This window comes from Rhinoderma darwinii, unplaced genomic scaffold, assembly GCF_050947455.1.
Source record: "Rhinoderma darwinii isolate aRhiDar2 unplaced genomic scaffold, aRhiDar2.hap1 Scaffold_1876, whole genome shotgun sequence".
Lineage (NCBI taxonomy): Eukaryota > Metazoa > Chordata > Amphibia > Anura > Rhinodermatidae > Rhinoderma > Rhinoderma darwinii.
Genome location: NW_027462249.1, coordinates 20,611 through 42,324, shown reverse-complemented (window position 1 = coordinate 42,324; position 21,714 = coordinate 20,611). Strand labels below are relative to the sequence as shown.

The window sequence follows — 21,714 nt, the reverse complement described above, 5'->3', positions numbered from 1 at the left end:
TCCCTGTTCCTTCATATTACCGGCATTATTTCCCTGTTCATTCATATTACCGGCATTATTTCCCTGTTCATTCATATTACCGGCATTATGTCCCTGTTCCTTCATATTACAGGAATTATGTCTCTGTTCCTTCATATTACCAGCATTATGTCCCTGTTCCTTCATATTACCTGCATTATGTCCCTGTTCCTTCATATTACCTGCATTATGTCCCTGTTCCTTCATATTACCTGCATTATGTCCCTGTTCCGTCATATTACAGGCATTATGTCCCTGTTCCTTCATATTACAGGCATTATTTCCCTGTTCCTTCATATTACCGGCATTATGTCCCTGTTCCTTCATATTACAGGCATTATGTCCCTATTCCTTCATATTACTGGCATTATGTCCCTGTTCCATCATATTACCGCCATTATGTCCCTGTTCCTTCATATTACAGGCATTATGTCCCTGTTCCTTCATATTACCGGCATTATGTCACTGTTCCGTCATATTACAGGCATTATGTCCCTGTTCCTTCATATTACAGGCATTATTTCCCTGTTCCTTCATATTACCGGCATTATGTCCCTGTTCCTTCATATTACAGGCATTATGTCCCTGTTCCTTCATATTACTGGCATTATGTCCCTGTTCCATCATATTACAGGCATTATGTCCCTGTTCCTTCATATTACAGGCATTATGTCCCTGTTCCATCATATTACCGGCATTATGTCCCTGTTCCTTCATATTACAGGCATTATGTCCCTTTTCCTTCATATTACAGGCACTATATCCCCGTTCCTTCATATTACCGGCATTATTTCCCTGTTCATTCATATTACCGCCATTATGTCCCTGTTCCTTCATATTACCGGCATTATGTCCCTGTTCCTTCATATTACAGGAATTATGTCTCTGTTCCTTCATATTACCAGCATTATGTCCCTGTTCCTTCATATTACCTGCATTATGTCCCTGTTCCGTCATATTACAGGCATTATGTCCCTGTTCCTTCATATTACAGGCATTATTTCCCTGTTCCTTCATATTACCGGCATTATGTCCCTGTTCCTTCATATTACAGGCATTATGTCCCTGTTCCTTCATATTACCGGCATTATTTCCCTGTTCATTCATATTACCGGCATTATGTCCCTGTTCCTTCATATTACCGGCATTATGTCCCTGTTCCTTCATATTACAGGCATTATATCCCTGTTCCTTCATATTACAGGCATTATGTCCCTGTTCCATCATATTACCGGCATTATGTCCCTGTTCCTTCATATTACAGGCCTTATGTCCCTTTTCCTTCATATTACCGGCATTATGTCCCTTTTCCTTCATATTACCGGAATTATGTCCCTGTTCCTTCATATTACAGGCATGATGTCCCTTTTCCTTCATATTACCGGCATTATGTCCCTGTTCCTTCATATTACCTGCATTATGTCCCTGTTCCGTCATATTACAGGCATTATGTCCCTGTTCCTTCATATTACAGGCATTATTTCCCTGTTCCTTCATATTACCGGCATTATGTCCCTGTTCCTTCATATTACAGGCATTATGTCCCTGTTCCTTCATATTACTGGCATTATGTCCCTGTTCCATCATATTACCGGCATTATGTCCCTGTTCCTTCATATTACTGGCATTATGTCCCTGTTCCATCATATTACCGGCATTATGTCCCTGTTCCTTCATATTACAGGCATTATGTCCCTGTTCCATCATATTACCGGCATTATGTCCCTGTTCCTTCATCTTACCGACATTATGTCCTTGTTCTTTCATATTACCGGCATTATGTGCCTGTCCCTTCATCTTACCGGCATTATGTGCCTGTCCTTTCATCTTATCGGCATTATGTCCCTGTTCCTTCATATTACCAGCATTATGTCCCTGTTCCTTAATATTACCGCCATTATGTCCATGTTCCTTTATATTACAGGCATTATGTCCTTGTTCCTTCATATTACCGGCATTATGTCCCTATTCACTCATCTTCTTGGCATTATGTCCCTGTTCCTTCATGTTACCAGCATTATGTCCCTGTTCCTTCATCTTACCAGCATTTTGTCCCTATTCACTCATCTTCCTGGCATTACGTCCCTGTTCCATCATATTACCGGCATTATGTCCTTGTTCCTTCATATTACAGGCATTATGTCCCTGTTCCTTTATCTTACCTGCATTTTGTCCCTATTCACTCATCTTCCTGGCATTATGTCCCTGTTCCTTCATATTACCAGCATTATGTCCTTGTTTCTTCATATTACCGGCATTATGTCCCTGTTCCTTCATATTACCGGCATTTTGTCCCTATTCACTCATCTTCCTGGCATTATGTCCTTGTACCTTCATATTACCGGCATTATGTCCCTGTTCCTGCATATTACCGGCATTATGTCCCTGTTCCCTCCTATTACAGGCATTATTTCCCTGTTCCTTCATATTACTGCCATTATGTCCCTGTTCCTTCATATTACCGGCATTATTTCCCTGTTCCTTCATATTACCGGCATTATGTCCCTGCTCCTTCATATTACCGGCATTATGTCCCTGCTCCTTCATATTACCGGCATTATGTCCCTGCTCCTTCATATTACCGGCATTATAGCCCTGTTACTTCATATTGCAGGCCTTATGTCCCTTTTCCTTCATATTACAGGCACTATATCCCCGTTCCTTCATATTACCGGCATTATGTCCCTGTTCCTTCATATTACCGGCATTATGTCCCTGTTCCTTCATATTACAGGCATTATGTCCCTGTTCCTTCATATTACCGGCATTATGTCCCTGTTCCTTCATATTACAGGCATTATGTCCCTGTTCCTTCATATTACCGGCATTATGGTGCTGTTCCTTCATATTACAGGCACTATATTCCCTGTTCCTTCATATTACAGACATGATGTCCCTGTTCCTACATATTACAGACATTATTTCCCTGTTCCATCATATTACCGGCATTATGTCCCTGTTCCTTCATATTACCGGCATAAAGCGCCTGTTCCTTCATATTACAGGCATTATGTCCCTGTTCCTTCATATTACCGGCATTTTGTCCCTATTCACTCATCTTCCTGGCATTATGTCCCTGTACCTTCTTATTACCGGCATTATGTCCCTGTTCCCTCCTATTACCGCATTATGTCCCTATTCTATTACAGCGTGTAGAATAAACCAGAGACGGCTCCTCCAATAACCAGGCAATTACAATAACGAGTAAACACACTAGAGTTTGCGGCTACAATAACCTTGCACCAAAAAAAAGAGAAAGCCAGTGGATTTTTCAAATGAATTCTGTTAACCCAAATGGCCTAAATGAGAGTTTTAATTTTGGTTGCTTTTTGTGAATAAGAATTTTTCAAAAAAAACCTTAAAAAACAAATAAATATTTTTGATATTTTTTTGATACATAAATAATTAATTAACCTCTACTGATAATTCATCGCAAGTACAGAAGAAGATACTTCAGTAATTCATTACGCTAAATAATTCATACCCCTACCTATTTCCTTTCTTTTCCTGTAAAAAATAAAAATTGGCTAAGTACTATTTATGGATGTCATTTCAGTATATGGAAGATGAATGGGAGATAAATATCCATATAATATATACATAAAAATCATGTACTTCAGATAATAAAATAAATATCAACAAATTAAGTACAGTAATCTTCTATAAATTCCATATATGATATTAGAGAAATCTTTCTCGTCATATCTGATTGATCGATGTACATATATATATGGAAAATAGTTTGATATGAATCAATTCGAGGTATAATTGATATCCATATATATTTTGGAAATTCACAATCTAAATAGATATAAGAAACTAAGAGCAATAGTTAATACTAGAATAATAACACCACTCAATAATGATTTTTCTCTGGTTTAGAGATAACCTTGAGCCTCAGGACAGATATTAGGAATTGATCTACCTGTCATTTACACACTCTTATAATCAAAACAATCCTATTGGCCCCCTTGACTGTCACTCAGCACACATGATATTTAAGGGCGTCAGAATCGGCGGGTCACACCCCAAGAGGAAGCCGGAATGCCGGCGAAACGCGCGTCGGGTGTCCAGTCATATTAATGAACTCAATGCATAAGGTCCTAGCCTAATCTAATGCTACTACCAACAATAAATAAATAATTAATAGTCAGCAAAGACTCACATGTAGAAGCGCTGCTCCCTGTAGGAGAGCGGGACGTGTATCTTGATAGACGCTGCAGGGTGAAATCCCTGACAGCGCGTACAAAGCCAGCTGACTTGCAGAGCGGGCTAATCAGACCACCAATAGTGCTGCTATTCACGGCTTTTTCCGTAAAAACGGAGATATAAGATAATAAAAAGCAAGCAGCCTACTAAGGGCATGCCCCCACAGATGGAACAGATTCTAGTGTACTGTAACAGACAGGACATTTAGAGTACGCTCCACCTGTGTTACAAGAACCCAAGTCCCAGCACATACAGTACGCTAGAATCTGCTCCACCTGTATTACAATAACCCAGCACAGGAAAGAAACCAGAGACTGCTCCTTTCGTAATAGAATGACCAGGCACATACAAGACACTATAGTCTGCTTCACCTGTATTCAAATTACCCAGCACAGACAAGACACCAGAATGCTCCTATTTTACTACAATGAGCCGGAAAGACTAGAACTAGAGCAGGGGTGTCAAGCACTCGGCCTGCGGGACACAGAGCCGCTAATACAGGCTCTGCTCCGGGATTCTGTGGAATTCCCTGACATCGCTGTCCATATATGGACAGTGTTGTCAGGGTCTTCCCCAGAGCGGAGTCCCGGGCAGAGCGCTAGTATAAGCTCTGCTCCGGGATTCTGTGGAAATCCCTGACATCGCTGTCCATATATGGACAGTGTTGTCATGGTCTATCCCAGAGCGGAGTCCCTGGCAGAGCGCTAGTATAGGCTCTGCTCTGGGACTCTGTGGAATCCCCTAACATCGCTGTCCACATAAGGACAGTGATGTCAGGGGCACAGCTGGAGTCCCAGACAGATTGCTAGAATCGACTCTGCTCTGGGACTCCTGCTCTGGGCAAGCCCCTGACATCACTGTCCATATCAGGCACTGTGGCAGCATCTACCGAGGGCACCGTGGCAGCATCTACCGAGGGCACCGTGGCAGCATCTACCGAGGGCACTGTGGCAGCATCTACCGAGGGCAATGTGGCATTATCTAGGGGTGTGTGGCATTATCTACAGAAGGCACCGTGGCAGCATCTACAGAGGGCACTGTGGCAGCATCTACAGAGGGCACTGTGGCAGCATCTACAGAGGGCACTGTGGCAGCATCTATAGAGGGCACTGTGGCAGCATCTATAGAGGGCACTGTGGCAGCATCTATAGAGGGCACTGTGGCAGCATCTATAGAGGGCACTGTGGCATTATCTAGGGGTGTGTGGCATTATCTACAGACGGCACTGTGACAGCATCTTTAGAGGGCTCTGTGGCAGTATCTACAAAGGGCTCTGTGGCAGCATCTACAGAGGGCACTGTGGCAGCATCTACAGAGGGCACTGTGGCAGCATCTACAGAGGGCACTGTGGCAGCATCTATAGAGGGCACTGTGGCAGCATCTATAGAGGGCACTGTGGCATTATCTAGGGGTGTGTGGCATTATCTACAGACAGCACTGTGACAGCATCTTTAGAGGGCTCTGTGGCAGTATCTACAAAGGGCTCTGTGGCACCATCTTAAAAGGGGCTGCCCAATCATGACATTTGTGTGTCTGCCAAACGCTTAGCGACACTTAATTGCTGAAAAGCAGCCCGTCAACTTCTATTTATTCATATATGTGGCCCACTTACCCGGCCGAGTTTGAGACCCCTGAACTGGAGGCTGTTCCACTTGTATTACAATTACTAGACGAGACACTAGAGTCTGCTGCTACTCTTCTACAATAAACCAGCACAGATAAGACACCAGTCTGCTCCGCCTGTACTACAATAACTTGACAGAGAACACACTTCAGTCTGCTTCACCTGTATCACAATTACACGACATACACTCAAGACATCCGGTGTCTTCTTCACCTGGACCAATGAGGACAGCGCCACCATCTACACGAGGCAAAAGTGAATATATAGGTCATGAGTAACGCAGCAGTTCTGCACCCCCCAACCTCCCTACGGCTTCCTCTTCAATGTTTATCCCAGCTGTATATGAATTCATAATGGAGATTGTCGCCCCTTCCTGCTGGCTAGTTCTCTGTACAAGCAGAGCCACTTATCTGGCGCAGAACGTTTACATATCGGAGATCAGCGGTGAGAGCTCTGTTCTAAGGACCATGTGGGCGGCTCTTAAAAGAGCCTTTGTGGTTAAATGTGGGATAAGCGGCGAATGTTTATCTGAAGGGAAAGAGTGCCTTAGTGCTATACTTGCTGCCGAGTGATCCTCCGGCAGGAATACACCTCCTCGTAGCGGCGCTGCCGGACGCCGTTTGTGCCGATGCCTGCACGTACAGGAGTGGCAGAAACACCGCTGAATATCCGCTTAGTTGCTCATAGCGCTGTATAAGCGCACGAGCAGTGGATCAAACAGCTGACTTGCGGTGTTGCTTCTTCGGCGTCCAGCTTGCTGCTGGGCAACGTGCTTTCCGCAATCCTTGGAGAGAGGGCCAGTGTTTTCTTAGCTGCTGTCACTGCTACTAATGTTACCAGATTCTTACAACAAACAATAAGTCTGTTACTGGGACCAACTTTGACACAAGTATCGGCTCGGCCCGTATCTCATTCTGCCGGACGGCTGGGATTAATAAGGCTGCTGGCAATAAATCTAGTAACCTCTAGTACTAATAATGAATCTGTCTGCTGTCCCTATATAGGACTCACTTTATTACAGTAACGCGTGCAGTTTCTTGCAGAGCAACATTTAGTGAGACGCATTCAATGAATGAAAAAGGAGAAACTGATGCAGCTGATACGGCATTTTACAAGAGCAAAACCCAATGTTGGAGGGCCAGTGTTTTCCAAGCTGCTCTCATTGCTACAAATGTTACGAGATTTTCAAAACAAACTAGCAATTTGCGCATGAAGTTGCTGCAGAGTAACATTTACTGAGACGCATTCGAAGAATCCAGTGAGACTGGAAGATATAATTTAAGACACTATGTAGTCGGGGACGGGTTGTAGATCATGAACATGAATCACTGGAGTAGTTGTACTATTAATGTGTCCTGTACAGTATAGTTAGTGCACCAATGAGGACAGCGCCACCATCTACACGAGGCAGTAGTGAATATATAGGTCATGAGTAACGCAGTTCTACACCCACCCTACGGCTTCCTCTTCAATGTTTATCCCCGCGGTATATGAATTCATAATGGAGATTGTCGCCCCTTCCTGCTGGCTAGTTCTCTGTACAAGCAGAGCCACTTATCTTGCCCAGAACGTTTACATATCGGAGATCAGCGGTGAGAGCTCTAGTCTAAGGACCATGTGGGTGGCTCTTAAAAGAGCCTTTGTGGTTAAATGTGGGATAAGCGGCGCTCACTTGCTCTTGGCGCTTTTGCTGCTCTCGGTCTTCTTGGGCAGCAGAACGGCCTGGATGTTGGGCAGGACGCCTCCCTGAGCGATGGTCACACCACCCAGCAGTTTGTTGAGCTCCTCGTCATTGCGCACGGCCAGCTGCAGGTGACGGGGGATGATTCGGGTCTTCTTGTTGTCCCGGGCGGCATTTCCGGCCAGTTCCAGGATCTCAGCGGTCAAATATTCCAGCACAGCGGCCAGGTAGACCGGAGCGCCGGCGCCAACCCTCTGAGCGTAGTTGCCCTTGCGGAGAAGTCTGTGCACACGACCGACAGGGAACTGAAGTCCGGCCCGGGATGAGCGGGTCTTGGCTTTAGCCCGCACTTTGCCTCCTTGCTTTCCTCTTCCAGACATGTCTATTATCTGATCAGATCTAACGGCTGCGCTCCGACCGTCACTTCTTATACCCAGATGGAGCAGAGGGCTTCTTCTCTGATTGGCCGCATCTAAAACTTATATTCAACGCCAGACACTGTAGCCAATGAGGAAGTAGAATATTTCTATAGACTCGCAGATAACACGACGCCCCCTCCTCCGTCTCTACCAATAGGAACATCTCCCGCCTGAACTCGAATGGAGCAGGAATAAAGCAGCAGCGGATTCTTCTCATTAGGCGCCAAGTAATGTGCCCCGTCCCTGCAGTAAGAACCCAAAGGCTCTTCTAAGAGCCCCCACCAAGTCTACAACAGAGCTGCCGCCTCCATCTTGTGCTTATTCGTGCGCATGTCTTTATTCCCGCTGGTCTCCCATGTCTGGAAGAGTCGTTCAGTCCGTGCAGCCGCTCCTTCATGCTGCAGGATATGGGGGGACATTCCCGGGTGTGATAGCGCAGAGCTGCTGCTGCATTAGGATCTTGTTATCTGCGGGCTGCACGGGCTGATTCTTCTCTATCCAACGATACCGTGAAACGCACAATTCCAACGTCCGCTGCCAATCTCCAGTATAAAGGTGGTGACGTACAAACATGTAACACGTCTTTATTACATCCGTATCGTTCCCGAATTACCGGCATTATGTCCCTGTCCTCTCATGTGACCGGCATATTGTCCCTGTTCCCTAATATTACCGGCATTATGTCCCTGTTCCCTCATCTTACCGGCATTATGTCCCTGTCCACTCATGTGACCGGCATAATGTCCCTGTTCCCTCATATTACCGGCATTATGTCCCTGTCCTCTCATATTACCGGCATTATGTCCCTGTTCCATCATATTACCGGCATTATGTCCCTGTTCCATCATATTACAGGCATTATGTCCCTGTCCTCTCATATTACCGGCATTATGTCCCTGTTCCATCATATTACCGGCATTATGTCCCTGTTCCATCATATTACAGGCATTATGTCCCTGTCCTCTCATATTACCGGCATTATGTCCCTGTTCCATCATATTACAGTCATTACGTCCCTGTTCCTTCATATTACAGGCATTATGTCCCTGTTCCTTCATATTACCGGCATTATGTCCCTGTTCCATCATATTACAGGCATTATGTCCCTGTTCCTTCATATTACAGGCATTATTTCCCTGTTCCTTCATATTACAGGCCTTATGTCCCTGTTCCTTCATATTACAGGCATTATGTCCCTGTTCCTTCATATTACCGCATTATGTTCCTGTTCCTTCATATTACAGGCCTTATGTCCCTGTTCCTTCATATTACCGCATTATGTCCCTGTTCCTTCATATTACAGGCATTATGTCCCTGTTCCTTCATATTACCGGCATTATGTCCCTGTTCCATCATATTACAGGCATTATGTCCCTGTTCCTTCATATTACAGGCATTATTTCCCTGTTCCTTCATATTACAGGCATTATGTCCTTGTTTGTAGCCTCAAACTCTGGTTGACTGGTTATTGTAATACGGGTGGAGCAAACTTTGTTTTGTGCAAGATTATTGTAACAGCAAAGTCTGTATTACAATACCCGGCACAGAGGAGACACCAGAGTCTGCTCCACTTGTATTACAATACCCGGCACAGAGGAGACACCAGAGTCTGCTCCACTTGTATTACAATACCCGGCACAGAGGAGACACCAGTCTGCTCCACTTGTATTACAACACCCGGCACAGAGGAGACACCAGAGTCTGCTCCACCTGTATTACAATAACCACCCTTTACCCAGTCCTCGCCAGTGTGATTGCTTGTTCTCTATCGGCGTCAAGCAGTTTCCCTGGCATCTGTTATAAATCTGACTACTACCCTCATCATTGTTATTTACAGATGTCCCATGCTTCCTTCCGTCTCCTAATGTACAATGTTCCGTTTCTTCTGGACAGTTATGACGGGTCATCTGCCCGCAGGATCCGTGTCCCGGCTTCCTCACACGCGGCAATGTCCCTCCCTGTCCGGCAGCCACATAATGTATGAAGCAGCATCTGCACCGACACGAGAGCGGCCGCACATAGAACAGGGGGACTAGCGGGAGGCCAGACAATAGCAGGCACAGCTCTGTTGTAGACAAGGTGGGTGGCTCTTAGAAGAGCCTTTGTGTTCTTACTGCAGGGACGGGGCACATTACTTGGCGCTGGTGTACTTGGTGACGGCCTTGGTGCCCTCGGACACGGCGTGCTTGGCCAGCTCTCCAGGCAGCAGCAGGCGCACGGCAGTCTGGATCTCCCGGGAGGTGATGGTGGAGCGCTTGTTGTAGTGAGCCAGGCGGGAGGCTTCCCCTGCGATGCGCTCGAAGATGTCATTGACGAAGGAGTTCATGATGCCCATGGCCTTGGACGAGATGCCGGTGTCAGGGTGGACCTGCTTGAGCACCTTGTACACGTAAATGGCGTAGCTTTCCTTCCTGCTCTTTCTCCGCTTCTTGCCGTCCTTCTTCTGTGTCTTGGTCACGGCTTTCTTGGAGCCTTTCTTGGGCGCCGGGGCAGACTTGGCGGGCTCAGGCATGATAACACACTGCAATCTCCTCACAACTGAGATAACGGAATACTTTACCCTCCCACCGCTGCTGTATTTATACACGGGCTATGCAAATGAGCAACGCTGTCTGACCGCTGTTCTACTGGAAGATCAAGTCATGTGACCTATGGATTCGTCATAAGCCACTCCCAGGGCAGCTAATTGGTGGTTCCCACGAGTCTGTTCTCTGTTGGTGGATTTAAATCTATCCGATCACAGGAGCTGGTGAGCGGTGCAGTAGTTAACTACTGCCTCGTGTAGATGGTGGCGCTGTCCTCATTGGTGCACTAACTATACTGTACAGGACACATTAATAGTACAACTACTCCAGTGATTCATGTTCATGATCTACAACTCGCCCCCGACTACATAGTGTCTTAAATTATATCTTCCAGTCTCAAGAGCTTTGTCACAAATCGGTCCTCCTGGAGTATAACCACCATCATCCCAGGTGTTTAGGCTAAGATTCCATCCCCGCGTCATGTACGGATAAGAGCAGTTCCTAATCTACAAAGGAGAAGTCCTACGAGGGGTCTGCGGCAATGCTTTATATGTACAGGAGACGCTATTCGGGTAACAAACCATTCCTATCAAGGACTCTTAGCTTCTAATTCTGCCCTGGTGTACACCACCAACTAAATGTGAACAAATGAAAAAGGGAGGGGAAGAGAAGGGCAAGAAGCGCACGGATCAAAGGATCTCTCGAATTAAGAAAAATTATAGATCAATAAAACAACGAGCTTAGAGCGGTATATTCTACCTAACAGGGAAGGGGTGAACGGTCCCTATGTAGAGAACACCCCATTTAATGAACAAATCCCATTCAGCATTGTGACTTATCGTAGATGAAGGGGAATGAAAGGGAAAGGTACATAAATCAAATATCAAAAGTGGGGGCATAAAGGGGACAAACTGAGCTGTAATGTTCGTCTCCCTCAAGTACCGCACTATTGGAGCTCTGATATTAGATGTTACTTCTGAATAGAGCTGCATCAATTTGTCCTTTTCATTCTTTAATGCGTCTCAGTAAATGTTACTCTGCAGCAACTTCATGCGTTAGTTGGATGAGGGGAGTCCTAAGTATAGACAACGCACAGTGTTAGTACGAAGTAGAAATAGGTGCATTCTGTTTCCTGTCATTGTATTGCCAGCAGCGCGATTATACCAGCAGTCTGGCAAAGTGACATACAAGACAATGCAAGTCCATACTTATGTGGAACTTGGTGCTACAAATTGCTAGTTTGTTTTGAAAATCTTGTAACATTTGTAGCAATGAGAGCAGCTTGGAAAACACGGCCCCTCCAACATTGGGTTTTACTCTTGTAAAATGCCGTATCAGCTGCATCAGTTTCTCCTTTTTCATTCATTGAATGCGTCTCACTAAATGTTGCTCTGCAAGAAACTGCACGCGTTACTGTAATAAAGTGAGTCCTATATAGGGACAGCAGACAGATTCATTATTAGTACTAGAGGTTACTAGATTTATTGCCAGCAGCCTTATTAATCCCAGCCGTCCGGCAGAATGAGATACGGGCCGAGCCGATACTTGTGTCAAAGTTGGTCCCAGTAACAGATTTATTGTTTGTTGTAAGAATCTGGTAACATTAGTAGCAGTGACAGCAGCTAAGAAAACACTGGCCCTCTCTCCAAGGATTGCGGAAAGCACGTTGCCCAGCAGCAAGCTGGACGCCGAAGAAGCAACACCGCAAGTCCGCTGTTTGATCCACTGCTCGTGCGCTTATACAGCGCTATGAGCAACTAAGCGGATATTCAGCGGTGAGTTTCTGCCACTCCTGTACGTGCAGGCATCGGCACAAACGGCGCCCGGCAGCGCCGTTACGAGGATGTGTATTCCTGCCGGAGGATCACTCGGCAGCAAGTATAGCACTAAGGCACTCTTTCCCTTCAGATTAAGGCTATGTTCACACGGAGTATTTTGGGGGAGGAATATCTGCCTCAAAATTCCGTTTGGAACTTTGAGGCAGATATTCCTCTCCCTGCACGCCGATTTTCAGGCTTGGTGATGCCCTGGATGTTATCACGGAGCACCTTCCTGTGCAGGAATTATGTCCCTATTCCTTCATATTACCGGCATTATGTCCCTGTTCCTTCATATTACCGGCACTATGTCCCTGCTCCCTCATCTTACCGGCATTACGTCCCTATTCCTTCATATTACCGGCATTATGTCCCTGCTCTCTCATCTTACCGGCATTACGTCCCTATTCCTTCATATTACCGGCATTTTGTACCTGTTCCTTCATCTTACAGGCATTATGTCCCTGTTCCTTCATCTTACAGGCATTATGTCCCTGTTCCTTAATATTACATCCATTATGTCCCTGTTCCTTCATCTTACAGGCAATATGTCCCTGTTCCTTTTTATTACAGGCATTATGTCCCTGTTCCTTCTTATTACCGGCATTATGTCCCTGTTTCCTCATCTTACCGGCATTATGTCCCTGTTCCTTCATCTTACAGCCATTATGTCCCTGTTCTTTAATATTACAGCCATTTTGTACCTGTTCCTTCATATTACCGGCATTATGTCCCTGCTCCCTTATCTTACCGGCATTACGTCCCTGTTCCTTCATATTACCGGCATTATGTCCCTGTTCCTTCATCTTACTTCCATTATGTCCCTGTTCCTTTATATTACAGGCATTTTGTCCCTGTTCCTTCTTATTACCGGCATTATGTCCCTGTTCCTTCTTATTACCGGCATTACGTCCCTATTCCTTCATATTACCGGCATTATGTCCCTGTTCCTTCATCTTACAGGCATTATGTCCCTGTTCCTTCTTATTACCGGCATTATGTCCCTGTTCCTTCATCTTACAATCATTATGTCCCTGTTCCTTCATATTACCGGCATTATGTCCCTGTTCCTTCATATTACCGGCATTATGTCCCTGTTCCTTCATCTTACAATCATTATGTCCCTGTTCCTTCTTATTACCGGCATTATGTCCCTATGCCTTCATATTACCGGCATTATGTCCCTGTTCCTTCATCTTACAATCATTATGTCCCTGTTCCTTCTTATTACCGGCATTACGTCCCTATTCCTTCATATTACCGGCATTATGTCCCTGTTCCTTCATCTTACAATCATTATGTCCCTGCTCCTTCATCTTACAGGCATTATGTCCCTGTTCCTTCATATTACCGGCATTATGTCCCTGTTCCTTCATCTTACAATCATTATGTCCCTGTTCCTTCCTATAACAGGCATTATGTCCTCCAGTCCCATCACCCTCTGGTCTATCTGCTTCATGTCATACTATGAAAGAATGCTCTAGAGATTGACATGTGACAGGACTGTGTCTGGAAATGACAGCTCCTGTACACTCGGAGTCGTCTGCTGATGGAGAATGGGATTCGTCCGGTGAGAAAAAAATGTTTTCCCTTCTGAGGAACGTATCCATTTTTAGGTTGGGTTTTGTGCGGCCCAGTAGTTCTCCGTTTGTCCCCGATTCCACCCTTCGTGGCCGGGTTTTACCCGTTTAGCTGGAGGATTGCGGCATGTTGGTGAAGAGCTCTGGAATCAGGCGACCATCACACAGCGCGGCTAGCTCTGACCCACAACTTACTTTATTTCATCAGAAAACTTGGAATCTGAAGAAAGTTCACGCTCCACAACTTACTCAAAGCATCCTCTCAGGTCTCCCAGAACTCTTTCCTAGAGGGGACCTCAGAGGGTCGGGACTGTTACTCATGTTTCCCGATTCGTGTTGGATTTCTATTTGTAGTTACAGCAGGTTGCCAAGCTACCCAACTCACACTAGCAATGTCTTCCTGCTAGGGGCCACAGTTCCATGCTTCCAGCCACATTAAGTTGCCATTGAAACAAGCCCAGCCGCCCATTTAAAGAGGGATCCAACCTGCCATCCCTTACCTGCAAATGAAGGTACTTCCTTGTGTTTCACTGGTTGTTCTGGACTTCAATCATCCGCTTGTTGCTGTATTCTGCCCCTCTCTCGCTCCTTTTGATTTCTTGTCTGGTACATGTAGCTCTACTCCGGGTTTTCACTACTCCGGGTTTTCACTACTCCGGGTTTTGACCCCCGGTCTGTACTGTGACTACGTCCTCGTCTTGTCATATCCTTATTGCTCTCTTAGTGATGACCCTTAGCTCTGTTCCGGACTGCGCCTCTGATCTTGCCACTAACATCCCTATGCAACGCTCCGCTGCCAATTTGTCATTACTCTCGGGACTGCAACCTAGGAATCCAAACGGGAAAATCAATACCTCCTTGCTGGGGTTAAAGGTGAGGAAGAGGGAGATTCCTTAAACTCCACAGTTTAAATTAGCGAGCACCAAACGTGACAACGTGCACGGGACATAATGCCGGGAATATGATGGAACAGGGACATTATGCCGGTAATATGAGAGGACAGGGACATAATGCCAGTAATATGAGGGAACAGGGACATAATGCCAGTAATATCAAGGAACAGGGACATGAAGCCTGTAATATGAAGGAACAGGGACCTAATGCCGGTAATATGAAGGAAAAGGGAAATATTGCCTGTAATATAAAGGAACAGGGACATAATGCCTGTAATATGAAGGAACAGGGACATTATGCTGGTAATATGAGAGGACAGGGACATAATGCCAGTAATATGAGGGAACAGGGACATTATGCCGGTAATATGAGAGGACAGGGACATAATGCCAGTAATTGGAGGGAACAGGGACATTATGCCGGTAATATGAGAGGACAGGGACATAATGCCGGTAATATGAAGGAACGGGGACATTATGCCGGTAATATGAGAGGACAGGGACATAATGCCGGTAATATCAAGGAACAGGGACAAGAAGCCTGTAATATGAAGGATACTAGCGCTCTGCCCGGGACTCCGCGCTGGGGAAGACCGTGACCACACTGTGGAATTCCCTGACATCGTTGTCCAGATATGGACAGAGTCCCGGAGCAGAGCCTGTATTAGCGGCGCTGTGTCCCGCGGGCCGAGTGCTTGACACCCCTGCTCTAGTTCTAGTCTATTCCGGCTCATTGTAGTAAAAGAGGAGCATTCTGGTGTCTTGTCTGTGCTCCACATGTATTCAAATTACCCAGCAGACTATGGTGTCTTGTCTGCTCCTTTCGTAATAGAATGACCAGGCACAGTCTCTGGTGTGTTTCCTGTGCTGGGTTCTTGTAATACAGGTGGAGCAGATTCTAGCGTACTGTATGTGCTGGGACTTGGGTTCCTGTAATACAGGTGGAGCAGATTCTAGCGTACTGTATGTGCTGGGACTTGGTTTCTTGTAATACAGGTGGAGCAGATTCTAGCGTACTGTATGTGCTGGGACTTGGTTTCTTGTAATACAGGTGGAGCAGATTCTAGCGTACTGTATGTGCTGGGACTTGGGTTATTGTAATACAGGTGGAGCAGATTCTAGCGTACTGTATGTGCTGGGACTTGGTTTCCTGTAATGCAGGTGGAGCAGATTCTAGCGTACTGTATGTGCTGGGACTTGGTTTCTTGTAATACAGGTGGAGCAGATTCTAGCGTACTGTATGTGCTGGGACTTGGGTTCCTGTAATGCAGGTGGAGCAGATTCTAGCGTACTGTATGTGCTGGGACTTGGGTTCCTGTAATGCAGGTGGAGCAGATTCTAGCGTACTGTATGTGCTGGGACTTGGGTTCTTGTAACACAGGTGGAGCGTACACTAATGTCTTGTCTCTTACAGTACACTAGAATATGTTCCATCTGTATTACATCAATACGTATGTGCTGGGTTTTATGAATACAGGTGAAGTAGACTCTGGTGTCTATTCTGTGCGGGGTTATTGTATTACAGGTGAAGCAAACTATAGTTGCTCGTCTGATCCGAGTTATTGTAGTACAGGTGGAGCAGACTATAGTTGCTAGTCTGTTTCCGGGTTATTGTATTACAGGTGGAGCAGACTATAGTTGCTAGACTGTTCCGGGTTATTGCAATACAGGTGGAGCAGACTATAGTTGCTTGTCTGTGCCGGGTTATTGTATTACAGGTGGAGCAGACTATAGTTGCTAGTCTGTTTCCGGGTTATTTTATTACAGGTGGAGCAGACTATAGTTGCTAGTCTGTTCTGGTTTATTGTAATACAGGTGGAGCAAACTTTGTTGTTTCTTTTTTTTGGTGCAAGGTTATTGTAGCCGCAAACTCTAGTGTGTTTAGTCGTTATTGTAATTGCCTGGTTATTGGAGGAGCAGTCTCTGGTTTCTTCTACACGCTGTAATAGAATAGGGACATAATGCGGTAATAGGAGGGAACAGGGACATAATGCCGGTAATAATAAGGAACCGGGACATAATGCCGGTAATATGAAGGAATAGGGACATAATGCCGGTAATATGAAGGAACAGGGAAATAATGCCTGTAATATGAAGGAACAGCGACATAATGCCGGTAATATGAAGGAATAGGGACATAATGCCGCTAATATGAAGGAACAGGGACATCATAATAATAATAATAATAATAATAATCTTTATTTATATAGCGCCAACATATTACGCAGCACTTTACAATGTAGAGGGAACATGAAAACAATATCAGACATTACATAGTGACAAAGTCCATTTACAATTCAAACCTGGGGAGTGAGGACCCTGCTCGCAAGAGCTTACAATCTATGAAGAGTGAGGACCCTGCTCGCAAGAGCTTACAATCTATGAGGACATAAGGGAGACACAAAGTGTAACAGTGTTTGTTCTGTACAATGGTCCGGCCATTTTTATACACATGCGGTGGTAACATAAAGCTGCATGAGCCGGTCACCAGCCAGTATCCGTGTATGACGGACATGAAGAGAAGGAGTGTGAGGGAATCTTAGTCTGATGACTAATCTAAATGGAGGGCCATGAAAAGGAGTCAGATTAGGGAATTTTATAGGCCTGTCTAAATAGATGTGTTTTCAGGGCACGTTTAAAACTGTGGATATTGGGAATTAATCGGATTGTCTGGGGTAGCGCATTCCAGAGGACGGGTGCAGCACGAGAGAAATCCTGGAGACGGTAGTGGGAGGTTCGGATTATGGAGGATTTTAATCTAAGGTCGTTGGCAGAACGTAGAGCCCGAGTAGGGTGGTAGACAGAGATGAGGGAGGAGATGTAAGGAGGTGCAGCACTGGGGAGAGCTTTGTGGGTGAGAGTAATAAGTTTGAATTTTATTCGGAAGGGGATGGGCAACCAGTGCAGTGACTGGCACAGATTAGAGGCGTTGGTGTAGCGGTTGGTCATAAAGATGAGCCTGGCTGCTGCATTGAGGATAGATTGGAGAGGGGAGAGTTTAGTGAGGGGAAGACCGGCTAATAATGAGTTACAGTAGTCAAGACGAGAGTGAATCAGAGAAACAATGAGAGTTTTGGCAGTTTCCTCCGTAAGAAAAGAGCGGATTCTGGAGATGTTTTTGAGGTGAAAATGACAGGAGCGTGAAAGTGATTGTATGTGAGGAGTAAAGGAAAGATCTGAGTCAAAAATAACCCCGAGACAGCGGGCGTGCTGCTTAGGAGTTATGATAGTGATAGAGACAGCGGGCGTGCTGCTTAGGAGTTATGATAGTGATAGAGACAGCGGGCGGCTGCTTAGGAGTGATGGTAGTGCCACACACAGAGATAGAGACATCAGGTTTAGGGAGGTTAGTAGATGGTTGGAACACAAGGAGCTCAGTTTTAGAAAGATTCAGTTTCAGATAGAGAGAGGACATGATGTTAGAGACAGCGGACAGACAATCACTGGTGTTCTGTATTAGAGCAGGGGTGATGTCACGGGAAGAGGTATATAATTGGGTGTCATCAGCGTAGAGATGGTACTGGAAGCCAAATCTGCTGATGGTTTGTCCAATAGGAGCTGTGTAGAGAGAAAAGAGGAGTGGACCTAGGACTGATCCCTGAGGAACCCCGATATCAAGGGGAAGAGGAGAAGAAGTGGAACCAGCAAATGACACACTGAATGAGCGGTCAGAGAGATAGGAGGAAAACCAAGAGAGAGCCGCGTCCTTGAGGCCAATAGAGTGGAGCATGTTAAGTAGGAGTTTGTGGTCTACAGTGTCAAAGGCTGCAGAGAGATCCAAAAGAATCAGGAGAGAGGATTTACCGTCCGATTTAGCCGCCAAGAGATCATTTGAGACTTTAGTAAGGGCAGTTTCTGTGGAGTGTAGAGTGCGGAAACCAGATTGTAAGGGGTCAAGAATGGAGTTAGCAGAGAGATAGCGGATAAGGCGAGAGTAGACCAAGCGTTCCAGGAGTTTGGAGATGAAGGGCAGATTAGAGACTGGTCGGTAGTTGGCAGCGCTGGATGGGTCAAGTGTTGGTTTTTTCAATAATGGGTTTATAATGGCATGTTTAAAAGCGGAGGGAAAGATACCAGAGGAAAGAGAGAGGTTAAATATCTTAGTGAGGTGACTAGTGACAGCTGGGGAAAGGGACTGGAGGAGGTGTGAGGGGACAGGATCACTAGGGCAGGTAGTAGGACGAGAAGAAGAGAGGAGCCTCGAGACAGCTGGGGAGAGGGACTGGAGGAGGTGTGAGGGGAGAGGGACTGGAGGAGGTGTGAGGGGAGAGGTGACTGGAGGAGGTGTGAGGGGATAGGATCACTAGGGCAGGTAGTAGCACGAGAAGAAGAGAAGGAGCCTCGAGACTTCTTCTTCAGTTATTGGGTCAAATGCTGAGAGTGAAGTAGAGGGAGTGTGGGGGGGAAGGGGATCGATGTTACTAGGGGACTGGGAGATAATATCATGCCGGATGTTGTCAATTTTAACTTTAAAATAATTGGCCAGGTCTTCAGCACTGAGATCTGTGATCGGCGTCTGCACTTTAGGACTAAGGAGGGAGTGAAAAGTATCAAAGAGGCGTTTTGGATTATTAGATAGTGTGGAGATGAGAGAAGTGAAATAGACTTGTTTGGCTCGGTGAAGGGCAGAGTTGTAAGTTTTGAGCATAAATTTGTAATGGAGGAAATCTGCATCCAAATGCGATTTTCTCCACAGTCGTTCGGCACATCTCAAGCACCGCTGAAGAAAGCGGGATTGAGGCGTGTGCCAGGGTTGTCGTCGTCTTTGTCGGGTGGTTCGGAGTGTATGGGGGGCTGCTTCATCCAATGCATTTTTGAGAGTGTTATTATAATGTTTGGCAGCCAGATTGGGACAGGAGAGGGAAGAGATAGGGGACAATGAGGACTGTAGACTGTCTATGAGTTTAACAGTGTTAATGGCATGTAGATTTCTGTATGTCTGATACGTAGGGATGACCTGAGGAGGCAGAGAATATTTGATAGTAAAGCAGAGAAGATTGTGGTCAGAAAGTGGGAGAGGAGAGTTAATAAAGTCAGAAACTGAGCAGAGACGGAAGAAGACCAGGTCAAGTGAATGCCCGTCTTCATGTGTAGGAGAGTTAGTAAGTTGTGACAGACCGAGGGACGAGGTTAAAGATAGAAACTGGGAGGCAGGTGGGGAGATTGGGTTATCAATGGGGATGTTGAAGTCACCCATGATGAGAGTGGGTGTTTCAGAGGATAGAAATTGTGGAAGCCAGGCAGCAAAATGGTCCAGGAATTGGCGGGGTGAGCCCGGTGGGCGGTAGACAACTGCCACTCGGAGGGGAAAAGGGTGAAAGAGTCTGAGGGTGTGGACTTCAAAAGAGGGAAATTTGAGTGAGGGGACCGGGGGAATGACCTGGAAAGTGCAGTGTGGGGAAAGAAGTATACCTACTCCTCCACCCTGCCTGTTCTCAGGTCTAGTGTATACCTACTCCTCCACCCTGCCTGTTCTCAGGTCTGGGGGCATGAGAGAACTGGAGACCACCATAACATAGAGCAGCAGGGGAAGCCGTGTCAGACAGGTGTAGCCATGTTTCTGTAAGAGCCAGAAGGTTGAGAGAGTTAGAAAGGAATAAGTCATGAATAAAGGTGAGTTTGTTGCACACGGACCGAGAGTTCCAGAGAGCACAGTTAAAAGAGACAGGAGAAGACCTACAAGGAATGGCAAGAAGATTTGCAGGGTTTCTATGTGTGGCAGGTAAGTGGTTGAGCTTGGCAGAAGAAAAGGGAGGCCCAGGGTTGGGAGAGATGTCCCCTGCAGCTAATAGCAGGAGAATGGAGAGTGACAGCAGATGGTTCTGTGATTTATGAGAGCGTTTTTTATGTTGGGCAGTGGGATGAGATGGGTTAAGTTGACTGAGGAAAGTGAATAGTGAATGGGAGCTGTACATGGGTGAGGCCAGGATAGAAGGACTGATGCGGACTGTGTTTGGGCAAGTCTTAAATGGGCGATAGGATTGAAAACCAAGAGCAGCTATAATGATGAGAGCGGTGGCAAACATGTTTGTTTACAGATAGTTAGAAATCTAATATTGAGAGCGTGGGCTAGTTTGTCTGGTTTGGTAATGCAGCTTACCTGTCACTGTGCAACTGCCATGTATAACTGCCATGACACTTAGACAGAGATGACTTCTGCCCCCCTGCCCCCCTGCACGAGTGCCTTCCTCATATGCTACATCTAAATTTATAGTGGAGTAGATGCTCAGATCTAGGCCTAATTAGGCTCGTTCAGCTATTAATCAAATCAACTAGACACATGAGGTGACAAGCTCTGCAGAGATAAACAAACAAACTAGCAGGTCTGGATGCTCATAAAACTTAACGACGATCAAACACTTTGACAAAACTTAGAGATAACATTAGACTATATAGCAAGACAGGAAAGCAGAGTACCATCAAATAAAAGTTTCAGCTTTTTGAAATGCAGCTACAGCAGGGATGAGGTTCATGCAGGAATGAAATGGATTATATACCTGTATGAAGAGAAGAGAGATGGATGTTAGATCTGTGCCATGTATAACTGCCAGGACACTTTGACAGTATGACACTTAGACAGAGATGACTTCTGCCGTCGTGCCCCCCTGCATAATGCCGGTAAAAGGAAGGAACAGGGACATAATGCCGGTAAGGTGAGTGAATAGGGACAAAATAGCGGTAAGATGAGGGAACAAGGACATAATGCCGGTAATTAGAAGGAACAGGGACATAATGCCGGTAATATAAAGGAACAGGGACATAATGCCGGTAATTAGAAGGAACAGGGATATAATGCCGGTAAAATGAAGGAACAGGGGCAAAATGCCGGTAATATGAAGGAACAGGGACATAAAGCCTGTAATATGAAGGAATAGGGAAATAACACATGTAATATAAAGGAACAGGGATATAATGCCGGTAATATGAGGGAACAGGGACATAATGCCG

General features: G+C 45.7%; 2 protein-coding genes across 2 annotated transcripts; both read right to left on the bottom strand.

Moving 5' to 3' along the window:
* Nucleotides 1–7,519: 7,519 nt before the first annotated feature.
* LOC142700527 (histone H2A type 1-like) lies at nt 7,520–7,912 on the bottom strand. The gene has a single exon (XM_075848106.1). It carries the CDS (start codon nt 7,910–7,912, stop codon nt 7,520–7,522), a length of 393 nt encoding a protein of 130 aa, XP_075704221.1.
* Nucleotides 7,913–10,082: 2,170 nt separating this feature from the next.
* Nucleotides 10,083–10,473, bottom strand: LOC142700531 (histone H2B 1.1). Its single transcript, XM_075848109.1, has one exon. It carries the CDS (start codon nt 10,461–10,463, stop codon nt 10,083–10,085), a length of 381 nt encoding a protein of 126 aa, XP_075704224.1. The 5' UTR covers nt 10,464–10,473.
* Nucleotides 10,474–21,714: the final 11,241 nt, after the last annotated feature.

Coding starts and splice junctions, on each gene's coding strand:
- LOC142700531 (XM_075848109.1), bottom strand. CDS start 10,463: ATGCCTGAGCCCGCCAAGTCTGCCCCGGCGCCCAAGAAAGGCTCCAAG.
- LOC142700527 (XM_075848106.1), bottom strand. CDS start 7,912: ATGTCTGGAAGAGGAAAGCAAGGAGGCAAAGTGCGGGCTAAAGCCAAG.